This window comes from Schistocerca piceifrons, chromosome 5, assembly GCF_021461385.2.
Source record: "Schistocerca piceifrons isolate TAMUIC-IGC-003096 chromosome 5, iqSchPice1.1, whole genome shotgun sequence".
NCBI lineage: Eukaryota > Metazoa > Arthropoda > Insecta > Orthoptera > Acrididae > Schistocerca > Schistocerca piceifrons.
This window is the reverse complement of record NC_060142.1, coordinates 76,524,668-76,542,154: the sequence shown is the minus strand read 5'-3', so window position 1 is coordinate 76,542,154 and position 17,487 is coordinate 76,524,668. Positions and strand designations below refer to the sequence as shown.

At 44.0% G+C, this 17,487-nt stretch overlaps 1 protein-coding gene across 1 annotated transcript in view; it reads left to right on the top strand.

Moving 5' to 3' along the window:
- Positions 1 to 12,903, top strand: part of LOC124798746 (O-acyltransferase like protein-like) — a 188,073-nt gene extending 175,170 nt beyond the window's left edge. The window contains exons 9-10 of the mRNA XM_047262274.1: positions 1,422 to 1,564; positions 12,730 to 12,903. Of these exons, the coding sequence (XP_047118230.1) occupies positions 1,422 to 1,564; positions 12,730 to 12,903 (317 nt within the window). The remainder of the gene's footprint in view (positions 1 to 1,421; positions 1,565 to 12,729) is intronic.
- The last annotated feature ends 4,584 nt before the right edge of the window (positions 12,904 to 17,487 follow it).

Sequence of the window (17,487 nt, the reverse complement as noted above, 5' to 3'; positions counted from 1 at the left end):
TTTTGGATAGGGTGGATACCAATGAGCGGCTGTTTGCTGATGATACTGTGGTGTACGGGAAGGTGTCGTCGTTGAGTGACTGTAGGAGGATACAAGATGACTTGGGCAGGATATGTGATTGGTGTAAAGAATGGCAGATAACTCTAAATATAGATAAATGTAAATTAATGCAGATGAATAGGAAAAAGAATCCCGTAATGTTTGAATACTCCATTAGTAGCGTAGCGCTTGACACAGTCACGTCGATTAAATATTTGGGCGTAACATTGCAGAGCGATATGAAGTGGGACAAGCACGTAATGACAGTTGTGGGGAAGGCAGATAGTCGTCTTCGGTTCATTGGTAGAATTTTTGGAAGACGTGGTTCATCTGTAAAGAAGACCGCTTATAAAAACGCTAATGCTACCTATTCTTGAGTACTGCTCGAGCATTTGGGATCCCCATCAGGTCGGATTGAGGGATGACATAGAAGCAATTCAGAGGCGGGCTGCTAGATTTGTTACTGGTAGGTCTGATCATCACGCGATTGTTAGGGAAATGATTCAGAAACTCGAGTGGGAGTCTCTGGAGGAAAGGAGGCGTTCTTTTCGTGAATCGCTACTGAGGAAATTTAGAGGACCAGCATTTGGGGCTGACTGCAGTACAATTTTACTGCCGCCAACTTATATATCGCGGAAAGACCACAAAGATAAGATAAGAGAGATTAGGGCTCGTACAGAGGCATATAGGCAGTCATTTTTCCCTCGTTCTGTTTGGGATTGGAACAGGGAGAGAAGATGCTAGTTGTGGTACGAGGTACCCTCCGCCACTCACCATATGGTGGATTGCCGAGTATGTATGTAGATGTAGATGTAGATGTAGCTTAAGAAAATGCTTATAGGGGAAGAAGATGAGCGTACTGCACAGAAAATTGCGCTTTTTACAGTAGTAGAACAGTTTGGAGACGATGTTTATTTGTGTCAGCATGACAATGCACCGTCATAAACGGCGTCTGCAAGACAATGGTTTACAGACTGTAACATTCCTGGAGCGGTCTGCCCAGAGTCGCGGTCTGAGTCCAATGGAATATCTTTGGGATGAATTATAAGGCTGACTTTGCTCAAGACTGCAGCGCCCAACATCACTACCTTCTCTGGTTTCGGTTCTTGAGCACGAATGGGCTGTCACTCCTTCACATACATTCAGACATCTCACTGCAAGTGCCCCTGACAGTGTTCAGGCCATCATAGACGTGAAAATGGACATTGCCCATGTTAATGTCCGTTAATAGTCGTCTGAATACTTTTGATCAGACAATGCATGGGTAGTGAATGGAACGAAGCTCAGTTTTTAAGGAAGGTTTCAAAACTCAACTTTACAATTAGAGCGCCAGCAGTTCCTTGAACTCTTGCTAAAATGTGTACTCTTAACATGTGTTGCAGGGTGGATCGGCACGGCGCTGGAGGCTCCGGTGCTGCGGCCGTGGTCGCGCCTCTGCTACTCGGTGTACCTGACCCACCTGGCAGTGCTGCTGGTGCAGCAGGGATCCATGCGAGTCCCGCCAGCGCTGGACAAGGCCGCCTTCGTGAGTACCATCCTCATCATCACGAACAGCACAGCCGAAAACTAGGCACACATCTTCCCCAAATGTGGCTGTCTACTTAATAATATAAAGGCACATTAAAGACTAGGGTTATGTACTTCATTGCCGGCCGCGGTGGTCTTGCGGTTCTAGGCGCGCAGTCAGGAACCGTGCGACTGCTACGGTCGCAGGTTCGAATCCTGCCTCGGGCATGGATGTGTGTGATGTCCTTAGGTTAGTTAGGTTTAAGTAGTTCTAAGTTCTAGGGGACTGATGACCACAGCAGTTGAGTCCCATAGTGCTCAGAGCCATTTGAACCATTTTTTTATGTACTTCATTAATGCTGAATGGTTCAATTCGGCACTACAAGCCATCCCCACCTGGACTGATGTCCACCTGGATTGTCAGTTGACTCTTACTTTCAGATATGAAATCATAATCCATTATGACTGGGGCGTGGGATGAATGTAAGTCACATTCTTTTTATTTAATACGAGGGTCACTCCAAAAGAAATGCACACTATTTTTGTAAAAATACAGTTTTTATTCTGCATGTGTGAAAGTTTTACAGTTTGTAGTTACATCCTTCCCGCTTGTTTTGAAACTTATTTCAACCTGTTCCTGTGAGTCGCGCCGTCACAGCATGTCTTCAAGATGGCTGCTACTCTTGACGTTCGTCAGAAGCAACGTGCTGTCGCAGAATTCCTGTGCTGTGAAAACGAGACAGTGGGAAACATCCACAAGAGGTTGAAAAAGGCGTATGGAGATGCTGCTGTCGATCGCAGTACAGTTAGTCGGTGGGCAAGCAGGTAACGTGATGAAAGCGGGCACGGCAATATTGAGGATTGTTCTCGCAGCGGCAGGGCTCGTATTGCACACGCTCCAGACAATGTGCAGAGAGTTAACGGATTGGTGACTGCTGACAGACGCATCACAGTGAACGAATTGTCATGCTACGTTGGGATAGGGGAAGGAAGTGTTTGTAGAATACTGATAGCGTTGGCGTTAAAAAAGGTTTGTGCCAGCTGGGTTCCCAGGATGTTGACAGTGGCTCACAAAGAAACAAGAAAAACGGTATGCAGCGAACTTTTGGAACAGTATGAGAATGGTGGAGATGAATTTCGTGGAAGAATTGTGACAGGTGGTGAAACATGGCTCCATCATTTTTCATCAGAGACGAAGAGGCAATCGTGGAGTGGTATCATGCAAATTCACCCAAGAAAAAAAAATTCAAAACCACACCTTCTGCTGGAAAAGTTACAGCTACAATGTTTTTCGATTCCGAAGGATTCTTGCTTGTGGACATCATGCCAAGTGGAACCACCAAAAATTCTGATGCATATGTGACGACACTGTGTGACTATCATTTCTTTGGGAAACTGAAAGATTCTCTTCGTGGAACAAGGTTTGAAGATGATGACTCCCTTGTGCAAGCTGTCAAACAGTGGCTCCACCAGGTTGGTCCAGAATTTTACCGTGTTGGTATACAGGCATGGTTCCAAGATGGCGTAAGGCAGTTGAGAGGAATGGAAATTATGTGGAGAAATGAAAATATTGTTCCTAAAGGATGTATCTACACACTGTAAAACTTTCAAACACGTAGAATAAAAGACGGATTAAAAAAAATAGTGTGCATTTCTTTTGGAGTGACCCTCGTAGTTATTTACATTCCTCCAGCATCACCAATGGGGCAGGCTGGTAGTTCCCCTGTTGGTGCTCTTCAGCAAATGATTTTTATAAAATTGTTTGGATTAAAATAAAACACTTCTTGAGTTTAAAATACAGATGATGATGTTTATGGAGAAGATGATACTGATATTGTGTATATTCTAAAAATTTGTGAGTATGATGTGTTGTGGGCTTCTTGTAACTGTGAGTGGGGATTGGCGTGTGGAAGGTGTTGGAGACGATGTTGGATGGAAAAGGACGAGGAATGTTTTTGTGGGAAGGAGCTGATAGTTGGAGGAGGAGGAGGAGATTGGTGTTTAACGTCCCGTCGACAACGAGGTCATTAGAGACGGAGCGCAGGCTCGGGTGAGGAAAGGATGGGGAAGGAAATCGGCCGTGCCCTTTCAAAGGAACCATCCCGGCATTTGCCTGTAGCGATTTAGGGAAATCACGGAAAACCTAAATCAGGATGGCCGGAGACGGGATTGAACCGTCGTCCTCCCGAATGCGAGTCCAGTGTGCTAACCACTGCGCCACCTCGCTCGGTGAGCTGATAGTTGGCATGCAGGTGTTGGACAGGAGTGGGATGCCAGCTGGGCAAGAAAAGGGCAGCTTAGAGCCTTCATTCTGGATGGGATGAATTGGACAAGGAAGGTGCTGCTGGGAAGGAATGGTACATTTCAGAGATATATTCACAGACTGAGAGAGGCAGGCGAGTGAAATTCGATTGGAAAAAGAAATGGAGTGCATGTACATGGAAAGAAGGTAGGATATGTTGATACAGCTCCCGCATTTTGTGATAATATATCTGTTTTGCACTCTGGTGTGCAAAACTTAAGAACGAAACTAAGTTTTGCCTGATCCATCACTGCCAACTAACATAGCTCAATCAAACTTGGGCCATAGACAGAAACAACTACTACAGTTTAGCACAGAAGATAACTGAAATAAATATGCAATGAGACGAATAGAAATGACACTTTTATTCAAACACAGTGGTTTCAGTGAAGTCACCGAGATTTATGATTGTCCCACGGACATTAAAAAAGGCGGAACATGGTTCTAAATACACTACTGGCCATTAAAATTGCTACACCAAGAAGAAATGCAGATGATAAACGGGTATTCATTGGACAAATATATTATACTAGAACTGACATGTGATTACATTTTCACGCAATTTGGGTGCATAGATCCTGAGAAATCAGTACCCAGAACAACCAACTCTGGCCGTAATAACGGCCTTGATACGCCTGCGCATTGAGTCAAACAGAGCTTGGATGGCATGTACACATGCAGATGCCCATGCAGCTTCAACACGATACCACAGTTCATCAAGAGTAGTGACTGGCGTATTGTGACGAGCCAGTTGCTCGTCCACCATTGACCGGACGTTTTCAGTTGATGAGAGATCTGGAGAATTTGCTGGCCAGGGCAGTAGTGGAACACTTTCTGTATCCACAAAGGCCCGTAAAGGACCTGCAACATGCGGTCGTGCATTATCCTGCTGAAATGTAGGTTTTCGCAGGGTCGAATGAAGGGTAGATCCACGGGTCGTAACACATCTGAAATGTAACGTCCACTGTTCAAATTGCCGTCAATGCGAACAAGAAGTGACCGAGACGTTTAACCAGTGGCACCCCATACCATCACGCCTGGTGATACGCCAGTATCGCGATGACGAATACACGCTCCCAATGTGCGTTCACCGCGATGTCGCCAAACACGGATGCCACCACCATGATGCTGTAAACATAACCTGGATTCATCCGAAAAAATGACGTTTTGCCATTCGTGCACCCAGGTTCGTCGTTGAGTACACCATCGCAGGCGCTCCTGTCTGTGATGCAGCGCCAAGGGTAACCGCAGCCACGGTCTCCGACCTGATAGTCCATGTTGCTACAAACGTCGTCGAACTGTTCGTGCAGATGGTTTTTGTGGGAAGGAGCTGATAGTTGGCATGCAGGTACTGGACAGGAGTGGGATGCCAGCTGGGCAAGTAAAGGGCAGCTTCGAGCCTTCATTTTGGATAGGATGAATAGTGCAGGGCAGGTTATGCTAGGAAGGAATGGTACATTTCAGGGATATATTCACAGTCTGAGAGGGAGAGGCGAGTGAAATTCTATTGAAAAAAAAAGAAAATGGATTGCATGTACATGGAAAGATTGTCGGATATGTTGTTAGAGCTCTCGCATTTTGTGATAAAATATCTGTTTTACACTGTGGTGTGCAAATTAAGAACATAACTAAGTTTTGCCTGATCCATCACTGCCAAATAACATAGCTCAATCGAACTTGGACCATAGATGGAAAGAACTGCTACAGTTTAGCACAGAAGGTAATTGAAAGAAATATAAAATGAGACGAGTAGAAATGACACTTTTTTTGAAAGAAATATAAAATGAGACTAGTAGAAATGACACTTTTTTTGAAAGACAGTAATTTCACTGAAGTCACTGTGATTTATGATGGTCCCCTGCACATTAAAAAGGCGGGACATGGTTCTAAATATGGTACGTGATCCCCACGGACGGCACTGCGCTCTCTGCCTTGTGTTCACATACTGGCCACAAGGCTGTCAAGGAGTTCTCCACCAGCTCGGCCAACAAGTGGTGGGTGGTCGTTCGTGCATGTACCATGCTACAATACGCCTCTCCAACGCATCCCAGACGTGCTCGATGGAATTTAAGTTGGGGGCACGGACAGGCCAGTCCGCTGAATGTCCTCTCGTTCCAGGAGCTCCTCTGCCTGCGCAGTTTGTTGCGGTCGCGCATTGTCGTCCACAAAATGAAGTCAGGACCGACTGCACCTCTGAAAAGACGCACATGTGAAGGAGTGCAGTGTCATAATGACGCTGACCAATGATTGTACCTTATAAAAAGGTTTGGAGGTCAGAACACCCATGCAACAATATGCCTTTCCACCGCATAAGACTTGGGTCACCAAAACGATCATGTTCGACAATGCTGGAAGTGCCCTTAGCAAGGAAAAGGAATAAAAGTGAGATAGTGTTAATACTTTAATCCTTCTTCACCTCCTCTGCATTACTGCAGATGACGTGTCACTGAGCACCCTTTGTACTGTGCATGCAGTACACGTGAGGCGCCTAGTTGTTTCCACTGATCTGTGTGGAATACGTAAGTTCTTGTACACTTAACTAACCTGCTGTCTTCATGATGATGATGTCCCCAGCGCAGAAAACAGCACGCAGGTCGTGGATTCTTTTTCTTGAGCCTGAAATTAACTTCACAAGGAACCGCTGCTGCGAATAAACTATAACTCATTTGGGATGCCACTCGCGTTTTTATTGATATAGACAGGAGAAACTATTCTTGATCACTACGTATTGAACATATCTTTCCACAGTGATCATATCTGGCTAAAATAACATGAAATACATCCTGCCACAGACAACATGTCTGTCTACTGGAACCGTCAGAACTGGAGAACAAAATTACATGAATCAAATACTACTATTACAGACAACATGTCTGTACCTAGCGACGGTCGGAACTGTAGTAAATAAAATTGCATGAATCAAATACTGCTATAACAGACAACATGTCTGTCTACTGGAACGGTCAGAACTGGAGAGCCGGACTGCCCGAGACACTTCGCGCGCCAAGCCAGCAAGGCGTGACCCGAACGCCACCGAAGTGCATCGGCAGTAATATCGTCAGTCTTTTGTTTTAGTAATACTTTGATTTTAATAATTTTGAAATGACTGATTGAAAGCTGGCTGTTGAGAGATATTTATTTAAAAAAATGAAGTAATTTGGATGACAGGTTTAATTAATAATAGGAACCAAAGTTTAACGTTTTGGCACCCTACCGCCGAACACAGCAGCCAATCACAGAGCAGCAGCATCATGCAGGCAGTCTTTCTCACGGGAATGGTACCGAATCTAACATCTGTCACCGGTACCTCATCCCACATTGCGTCATCTCTATGCTTCTTGCATCTCCACTGCCCTGGAAATAGCTTCCTGGAGCCTAATATGATGGCTGAATAAGCCAGAAATATTACACCCTCACATGGCGAAAGATGGGAACATGTAATGTGCACAGGAGCATTGTCGAACATGATCGTTTGGGTAATCTAGATGTTACAGTGTGAGGGGCATAATGCTCCATGGGCGTACGGACCTCCAAATCTTTGAACACGGCACACTCACCGGTGAATGTTATTATGACACTGTATTTCCTCCCCATGTGCGTCTTCTTGGAAGTGCGTTCGGTAATGACTTCGTTCTTATAGACAGTATAATTACTGTATTTGAATGAAAGTATCATTTCTTTTCTTCTCATTGAGTATTTCTATCAATTACCTTTAGTAACTGAACTGAAAACAATAAGATGTCCACTCACTTCATACAACTATAATTTACCCCTTTTATTCGGTCAGCCATTAATGATGTTTACCCTTGTCATTGATATTCGGTACCTTTATGTCCATTCTTGTACTGTCGTAAAAATCAACAAAGAACGAACGAGCCCACCCCTTTCCTTATTTTTCACTGTGTGTGAGGACACCTGTATTGTTCCAGTCCACTGATTAACAATGTAAACAGCAAGAAGTGCAGCATTTGTTGCATCGCAATACGTCAATCACATCGCTATTACAAGCAACGTGGGGTTCATGTTTCCATCTCTGGATGTGCAGTAGCAGTGCGTTTTGTTTATTGCATGCGTCAACTTCACTTTGCAATTTCTCGGGATGTAATTGATGTTCTGCGATGCAACCAATGCTGTTCTTTTTGTGATTTTTCATATTATTGATTACGTAAGAAATAATATGGAGCGTCCACTTAAAAAAAAAGTTTGTGTTGAAACTGATATTTACTTACGTTTTAGAATGTCTCGTAGTATTTTCTTTCATGAGCCCCTGCCTTACATTCATACTGGTCAGCAGTATCTGTAGTTGTGCCAGAGATATTTGCGCTGAAACGTTTAAGTGGGCCGCCCTGTACATAAATTTACGTGTGACGTACTAGATATGTTCTGAGGGGTTTACTTAACTAATGTCGAAACTAAGGCTCAACCGACAGTGGTAACGTTCTGGCAAGCCCATATTTGTGCGAAACCATTCCTGATTTTTGGACCATGATAATGGACCTGCTCACGCTTAGTTAACTGTCTGTGAATTTTTGGTCAGAGACAAAACCTTAATGATGCCTCTGCCTTCATATTCCTGAGGCATGATTACATGTGACTTTCCGTCGTTTTAGAAGCTTAGATGAGGTTAAAAATGCATCGCTGAGAGAGTCGAAAGCTGTTCCAAAAATGTAGTTGCAGAAATGTTTTGGAATTGGAGAATGCGCCGTCGTGAATGTGTACTATTGAACAGGCAATTCTGAAGGGGATAATTTTGATGCAGACAAATAATGAAATTTTTTTCCAGAGGGAAGTAATTCTTGTTATTTTCTTGGACACAAATCCCAGGAGGGTGAAAGTTCAAATGGTTCAAATGGCTCTGAGCACTATGGGACTTAACATCTATGGTCATCAGTCCCCTAGAACTTAGAACTACTTAAACCTAACTAACCTAAGGACATCACACAACACCCAGTCATCACGAGGCAGAGAAAATCCCTGACCCCGCCGGGAATCGAACCCGGGAACCCGGGCGTGGGAAGCGAGAACGCTACCGCACGACCACGAGCTGTGGACGTGGGGGGGGGGGGGGGGGGGGGGGTGAAAGGACAAGACTCCTAACACTAGAGGTCGCGCAAAATAGCTTGGTCCATATGCAGGAAAGCGTTTTCGTCCTGAATATTGTGCGCTTCCATCCCTTTGTTTAAGTTTACTCTCACTTGCTGACACGCACACTTCGAACTTTCCCGTTGCTATCTCCTTTCCACATGACGTGACAACACAGTCATGCAAGGTGTAAGGAATATTTCTTCGAAATGAGCCACATTTGATTGTATTCAATAACATAAATTTTATGTCAGAAGAGACGAACAAGGAAGCAAAAATCTCGTTAAAAATTATGTTTGAGATGGTTGCAGAATCCCAGCTATTTCAGTCGCACAATAAAGAAGGAGGGGGAATGCTTAGTTACAAGTACTTGGCATTTCAGGATAGAAGGATAGAACATGTTATATTTAGGTAACATTGACAAAAAGTTTTTTAGAGGACTGGCTCTTAATTTCCACACCACACAAGTTCTGTATTTTACATTGTCAGTATCATAGTAAGCGACAATATGTGCTACACTACTTTGTTTCCTGTTTTGTTTTTTGTTTTTTGTTTTTGTTTTATGAGAGTACCTTTTGGCAGCATGTAGGCGAACTTGTTTTGTTTTGACTCATCCTTTGTTTGTCGACTATTTCTTGTTCAGTACTCTACAGATAAAGTGTTGATTTGGAACATCTAGATTTAACAAATTATTTATCATACTCACATAACTCATAATATAATCGTTTGTAGGTTAGCTGGCTGTTGCTTATAATTTACAGCAATGGACAGAAACACAGAAACACCAGAAACATAACATATCCCGATGCCCAATATGGTGCAGGGAAATCTTTGGCATTCAAAATAGTTTCCAATCGTTTAGGAATGGATAAATATGGGTCATGTACGGTTTACAAGGGAATATCATACCATGTCGGAATGGATAAATACAGATATAGTACAGTTTACAAAGGACTCTCATACCATTCTTTTTGCAAAATATTGTCAAGTTCAGGGAACGATGATGGAGGTGGACAGCGATCACACACACTTCCATCCAAAGTAGACAACTAGGGCTCAGTAAAATTGAGGTTGACCAGGGAAGATGCAAGAGTTCACGCTCGTGCCCGCAAAACCAGTCCGGGATGATGTGAGGTGCGTGAACAGGGGCCTTGTCCTCTTGGAACACAGCACCACAAATGGCGCACAAACGTTGTACCATGGGATGCACCTGATCAGCGAAAATGGCCACGTAACCCTCTACAGTATTGCAAACATGCAAAGCAAGCATGCCGCCCACGGAATACCACGACATGGCCGGCGAAATCATCAGTGCGCCCCCGCCATATTTCATTCCTGGGACATAAACTCAACCAAAAGCTGGAGACAGTGTGAAACAAGACTTATCTGACCAAATGACTCTCTCCAGTAGCTCCTTAGTCCAGGTTTTTTGGCTTAGGCGTCACGTTTTCCTTTTACAGCATTTGCATCATTGAGTGCTTTGGAACTCCAGCCTGTCCTCCAATTCCCATGCTATGGACCTCCCATTGAGTTACTTTGGAGCTGATTTGATTCGCAAGAACAACATTCAGTTCACAAGTGACTACTGCAACTTTCGTCCTCTTATTTTTCGTCACAGTCTTTTTCAATCACCCTCTGTCACGATCTCTCATCACACACTTTCTTCAGTGATGTAACTTAACGGATGATGTTTTTCCGTTTTCCCTGCATGCAGCATAAGTCTCTGATAGGGTGCCTCTCGAAATAGCGACCACTTCGGCTACTCTGGCTCTGAGCACTATGGGACTTAACATCTGAGGTCATCAGTCCCCTAGACTTAGAACTACTTAAACCTTACTAACCTAAGGACATGACACACATCCATGCCCGAGGTAGGATTAGAACCTGCGACCGTAGCGGTCGCGCCGTTCCAGGCTGAAGCGCCTGGGACCTCTGAGCCACACCGGCCGGCACTTCGACCACCTTTGGTATGGAAGCCCCCATAGGAGTACCAACAGTTGGCCCACGTTCGAATTCACTTAGCTCAGACATACCGCAGTCACAGCTAAACAGAACACTGGTCTGAACACGACTAATGCTTGCAACATATTGAGAACTTCGCCTGGGCGCTATTCTTGGTCCAGTGCAACAGCAAAACCTGAAGACTTGGCCACCATTTGCATTTATGCTGAAGCATGCAATTCTCATTTGTTTCCATATCTTCGGTGAACCTGTGTATGCTCCGCATACCTGTGTGAGTAGCCTTCAGCTGCTTCTCACGTGCTGTGCGGTGGCTGTTCGCAGCGGAGCCCCCACCACTACTGTTGTCCCCGCCCTTACCGTGACATCTGAACAGGGATGGGCAGAGTTACACTGAAGCGCCAAAGAAACTGGTATAGGCATGCATATTCAAATACAGAGATATGTAAACAGGCACAATACGGCGCTGCTGACGGCAACGACTGTATAAGACAACAAGTGTCTGGCGCAGTTGTTAGATCGGCTAATGCTTCTACAATGGCAAGGTTATCAAGACGTAAGTGAGTTTGAACGTGGTATTATAGTCGGCACACGAGCGAATGGACGCAACATCTCCAAGGTAGCTGTGAAGTGGTAATTTTCCCATACGATCATTTCATGAGTGTACTGTGAATATCAGGAATCCGGTAAAACATCAAACTTTGCTGAGGCCGGGAAAAGATCCTACAAGAACGGGGCCAACGGCGACTGAAGAGAATCGTTCGACGTGACGGAAGTGCAAACCTTCCACAAATTGCTGCAGATTTCAGTGATGGGCCATCAAAATGTGTCAGAGTGCAAACCATTCAAATGGTTCAAATGGCTCTAAACTCTATGGGACTTAACATCTGAGGTCCCCTAGACTTAGAACTACTTAAACCTAACCTAAGGACATCACACACATCCATGTCCGAGACAGGATTCCAACATTTCGACCGTAGCAGCAGCGCGGTTCCGGACTGAAGAGTCTAGAACCGCTTGGCAACAGCGGCTGGCGCAAACCATTCAACGAAACATCATAGATATGGGCTTTCAGAGTAGAAGACCCACTCGTCTACCCTCGATCACTGAATTACACAAAGCTTTACGCCTCGCCTGGGCCCATCAACACCGACATTGGACTGTTGATGACTGGAAACACGTTGCCCGGTCGGTCGATTCTCGTCTCAAATTGTATCGAGCGGATGGACGTGTATTGGTATGGAGACAACCTCATGAATCCATGGACCCTGCATTCCTGCAAGGGACTGTTAAAATTGGTGGAGGTTCTGTAATGGCGTGAGGAGTGTGCAGTTGGAGTGATGTAGGGCCCCCGATATGTTTAGATACGACTCTGACGGGTGACAGATATGTAAGCATCCTGTCTCATCACCTGCATCCATTCATGTCCATTGCGCATACCGACGGACTTGGACAATTGCAACAGGACAATGCGACACCCCACACGTCCAAAATTGCTGCAGAGTGGATCCAGGAACACTCTTCTGATTTTAAACACTTACGCTGGCCACCAGACTCTCCAGACATGAACATTATTGAGCATATCTCGGACGCCTTGCAACGTGCTGTTCCGAAGAGATCTCCACCCTCTCGTATTCTTACTGATCTATGAACACCCCTGAAGGATGCATGGTGTCAGTGCCCTCCAGCACTAGTTCAGACATTAGTCGAGTCCCTGGCACGTCGTGTTGCGGCACTTCTGCGTCCTTGCGGGGGCCCTACACGATATTAGGCAGTTGTACCAGTTTCTTTGGCTCTTCGATGTCTTTAGTGCGCTCTCCCTGACTGGGCGGTGCCTGCAGGTGCACGGCCTGGTGGGGGACCTGGCGGCGTCGGCGCTGGTGTCGGCGGCGCTCTACCTGCTGCTGGAGGCGCCCAGCCTTGGCCTGGGCCGCGCGCTGCTGCGACGCCTCGGCCGACGCACTGCAGCGCCGCGGCGCCCCAGCCAGCCCGCCACCTGCGTCACGGCCGCCTGACTGCGCGTCCAGGCCAACTCAGCGCGTCTCCCAGCCGAAGCTGGCAGCTGCCGCCCTTCAGTATCCGCTATCCAGTGTACCTGCACACGTACTGGCAATCTACGCCACTGCTACGCGAACACTCGTTGCATAGCCCACTACAAAAATGTTGCATGAAATGCTTTGCCATTTGATTGGAAGAGTCAAACTGCTCCATACGTCTCAAAGGAATAGGTAGCCTCCGTCCCAAGCACAAATGTTCTGAATAAAATTTAGATCTGTCTGCGTAATTATGCTTTGGTGAACCACTGCTTTTAAGGAAAGGGGGGGGGGGGGTAGGACGTCAAATGGGCCGACCTGGAGCAGGAGAGGCATCACAGGACGTTTTAATTTCCAGTGTCTATACTTTTACAAATAAATCCATAGAACTTTGTCAGCATCACCAAGAAGGATTCAGGATTCACACTCATTGCAATGGAAGTTCGAAAACATAACAAAATAATTTTTTTTTTACGTGTGAAATTTCATCATTTTTTTCACTTACTAATGGCTGCATTTGTTGCTATAGGTACAGTTTTCTTCATAAGTTAAAGAGATTCGTCGATGAATTTTGCGCAGCATACATACCACACTTACAGGTGTATGAAACTCTAGAATTTATTTAATTTATGAAAAAACGAATGATCTGTTGTATTTTAAACTTCATATTTAGAAAAAACACAAATTTTGTAGTTAATTACCTCAATTTTTACGACAGTTTTTAATAGATTTGGAAAATTCTAGAGTTTCATACTCCTTTAAGTATGGTTTGTATGCTGTGCAAAATTCATCGAACCATCTCTCTTACTTATGAAGAAAAGTGTACCTATAGCAACAAATGCTGCCATTAGTAAGTGAAAAAAATGATGAAATTTCACATGTAAAGAAAATTACTTCCTTATGTTTTCTAACTTCCACTGCTATGAGTGTGAATTCTGAATCCTTCCTGGTCATGCTGATAAAGTTTTATGAATTTATTTGTAAAAGTATAGACAGTGGAAATGAAAATGTCCTGTGGTACCTCTCCTGCTCCAAGTCGGCCCGTTTGTCGTCCTACCCCCCTTAAGAGGCCTGACTAAGAACGCGGTATAAAAACTATTTTTAGCAACACAAAATATGTTAAAACTACCTGGTAATTAAAACTGTGTGCCAGACCAATACTCAAAGCTGGGACCATTGCCTTTAAAGGGCAAGTGCTCTGCTAACTCAGCTATCTGAGAACGCCCTACTATCTACTCTCATAGTTTTACTTCCACCAGGACATTTTCTCCGACCTTTTCAAACTTCATAAAAGTTGTCCTCAACCGTACCCTTTGGGACTAGCAGTCGTGCGAAGAAATGGCTTGGCCACTCGATAGGTATTGTTTGCAGAATGAATTTTCACTCTGTAGTGCTGACGTCAATTTCTTGCACACCTACGCAGGAACGTACTATTGTTACTTTGCATGCTTTCCCGACGGATCTGTTGCAAATACGCTTCTCGGGTTTGCCGCCGTATAGTATTGTGTAAATCGCACAACATTTCTTCGGTGCAACTGCTCGATATCATCAGGTGGTGGTAGCTGCTGCTGTCACTGATGCAAGGCACGACTGATGATAATCGCGCGGCGTAGGAATTTATCATGCCGGGAGCAGGCAATACGCGTGCGCGGGAAGACGCTCGTAGTTGGAGGAAAGCGGAGCTCCTGGTGCCCCCTGCTGGGAGCCGCAGAAAAGCCATCCGCGCGTGCGCTATGGGCAATGACTGTGCTGCCGGATGTTTGATCTTTTCTGCTCACATCCTGTTCCTAATCCATTACACATGGAAACATTTGTTTAAATCTTTCACGCATTCACAGCAACAAATTTGCACCGCGTGGTGAGAATCGGAACTAATTTTTTCCTTCGTAAATTGGTTTCGGATTAACACATTACAAGACCTATCAAGTTTCGGTTCTGTACGATAATTACAGCCCACACTGGACCTCTATCAGTAGATGCAATTTAATCACAACCGTCCCATACTTTTTTTTAAAGTCAGTAGAGCACTATCCCGCGGAAAGCAAAGGTTCCAAGTTCGAGTACCAGTCCGGTACAGAGTTTTATTCTACCAGGTAGTTTCAAATGAGCACACATTCCGCAGCAGAGTGAAAATTCGTTCTGGAAATAAAATACATTACTGGGACCCTAAATTAGTCTCTCACAGTATAACGTTTAAATTCTGACCCTTTGTGGAGTCTCTCGTCAAACAAACGAATTAAAAGTTGAATTTCCAAAAAATAAACAATAGCCTTAACTCGTAAGGGCCGATTACGATATCTGATATAAAACTTTGTATCTCTTTAAGTAAAACCTAACTTTTACAAACAAACTTTCACGCATTATTTCACATAACCTTCATTAAAATATGACGGTAGTATGAAGATAAACAACTGACATATTGTTCTTGAAAAACACAAGCACAGCACCTCATTGTATTAACTCACTTTCAGTATACTGAGCAGTAAGATCACAAGTTCTAACCTGGTGTAGGTAAAATCAGTAGTTCTAACCTGATGTAGGTATAATTCGTCAGTTCAGTTCGAATACGAAGTAATAGCTGACTCAATTAGAATACAATCGTTATTATCGTTTTTGAAAACTACTGCTGCCTGCGAAGGTTGCCTCGTCGCATTTCTTGCCAATTCTTCGTGGCCTTCTAGAGGAAGCTGTAGAAAGTAGATGTTCTCATTAATAAATTAGACATTACTCTTGAGCTTATGAGTTCAAAACGAATTGAAACATTCGAGGCACAACTCGAAATGCCGATGTGTCTCGCTGGCCTGTGAAGTCCGCCAGTGAGCGTACCGCAGTTGGGGGCGGTTTGCTGGCACGTCCCCGAGGTTACTCGGTGCGGAAGATAGCGTAGCTACTGTGTGGCTGTCGAAAGAAGATTCGCAGATTTATTTCCTTCTTTTCGTATTCAGCATGTTCTTCTGTGAGTGAGAAATTCAGCTCGTGATATATGTTAAGAATGTTAAATTTTGTGTATTGAAATGTAGTTAATACTTACAAGGGGGGCCACGACGTTCGGAACGCGAATTTACTTCAAACTTCGTACACTCGTAGTACTCCATTAGGACAACAAATGTGTAAGCAGTAGCGCGTACTTCTCAAGCGTTATTGAGAAAATCGCAAGATAATTTCGATATATACCTGTGCGTGGCCGTTTTTACCAGGAAGCGGTGGCAGCCGAGTGGGTAGCATTCAAGCCCCGTAATCGCTGCGTCGGTGGATCGAGTCCCGTTCGTCAGTTTTATTTGTTTTTTGTTTTTTTGTTTTTAACATAGTAATTTTCTCAACTGTTTATATTACAATTGATATAATAGGAAAACACGTGTAATCGGATGAACTTTTATTAAATTTACAATGTTATTTGGCAGTTTACAAATTTTTCTATCACAAATAATATAATATTCATAACTATCGACTAGTAAAGGACCAAGCGCATAAAGTGATACTGAAAGTGTATGCTTGTCCGTGATTTGAGAAATCTCTTATACCTGGAAGGAGCCCGAAACTACTTCTTACTTACAAGTTTTGACCGGCACAGACGGCTTTCGAAAGATGTACGATTAATCGTCGCTTTCGACATTACGAGTACAATGGCAGGATGGTATTTTTCGTAAAAACATGGAAAACATAACGTTAAACGGCACCAGCTGCGTTAAAAAATGCTGTTTCCGCATACGCAAGGTCTTTTGAGGTTTTCCGTGGAAAAACAAACCTCGTTAACACTTTCGAAAACCTCTCTTTCAGCCGATAATTTGGAAGCAAACCATGCATAACGCAGCATTTCCTCAAATATCGGCGCTGATAATTGATCATGCAGTATCGAGTGTATTTTAATAGCGTCTCCACGAGAAGCAGTTTCTCGTTCTTTTACGATCAAATACGAACAATTTTGGAGACACGGACAAGCATACATTTTCAGTATCACTTCATGCGTTTGGGTGATTACTAGTCGATAGTTATGAATATTATATTATTTGTGATAGTAAAAATTTGTAGACTGTCAAATAACATTGTAAATTTAATAAAAGTTCATCCGATTACACGTATTTTCCCCATTATATCAACTGTAATATAAATAGTAAAGAAAATGACTGTGTTAGAAATAAAAAAAACTGACGAACGGGACTCGATCCAGCAACCCAGCGATTATGGGGCTTGAACGCTACCCACTTCATTTTTTTTTATTTTTTTTGTATTTGGTAGTAGCGGACATCACATGACATCTGTTGCAGTTCGTTGTTGATCCTTTCACTCAGTTTTTATTACAGAGACCAACCAGCTCTCCGACCGAACACTCTGAGCTACCGTGCCGGCAGTCGGCTGCCTCCGCTTCCCAGTAAAAACTGCCACGCACAAGTATATATATTTGACGACCGAAATTATCTTCTGATTTTCTCAATAACACTTGAGAAGTACGCGCTACTACATACACATTTTGTTGTCCTAATTGAGTATTACAAGTGCACGAAGTTTGAAGTAAATCCGCGTTTCAAACGTCGTGGTCTCCCCTTGTTAGTTAAAATTTTTACCTAA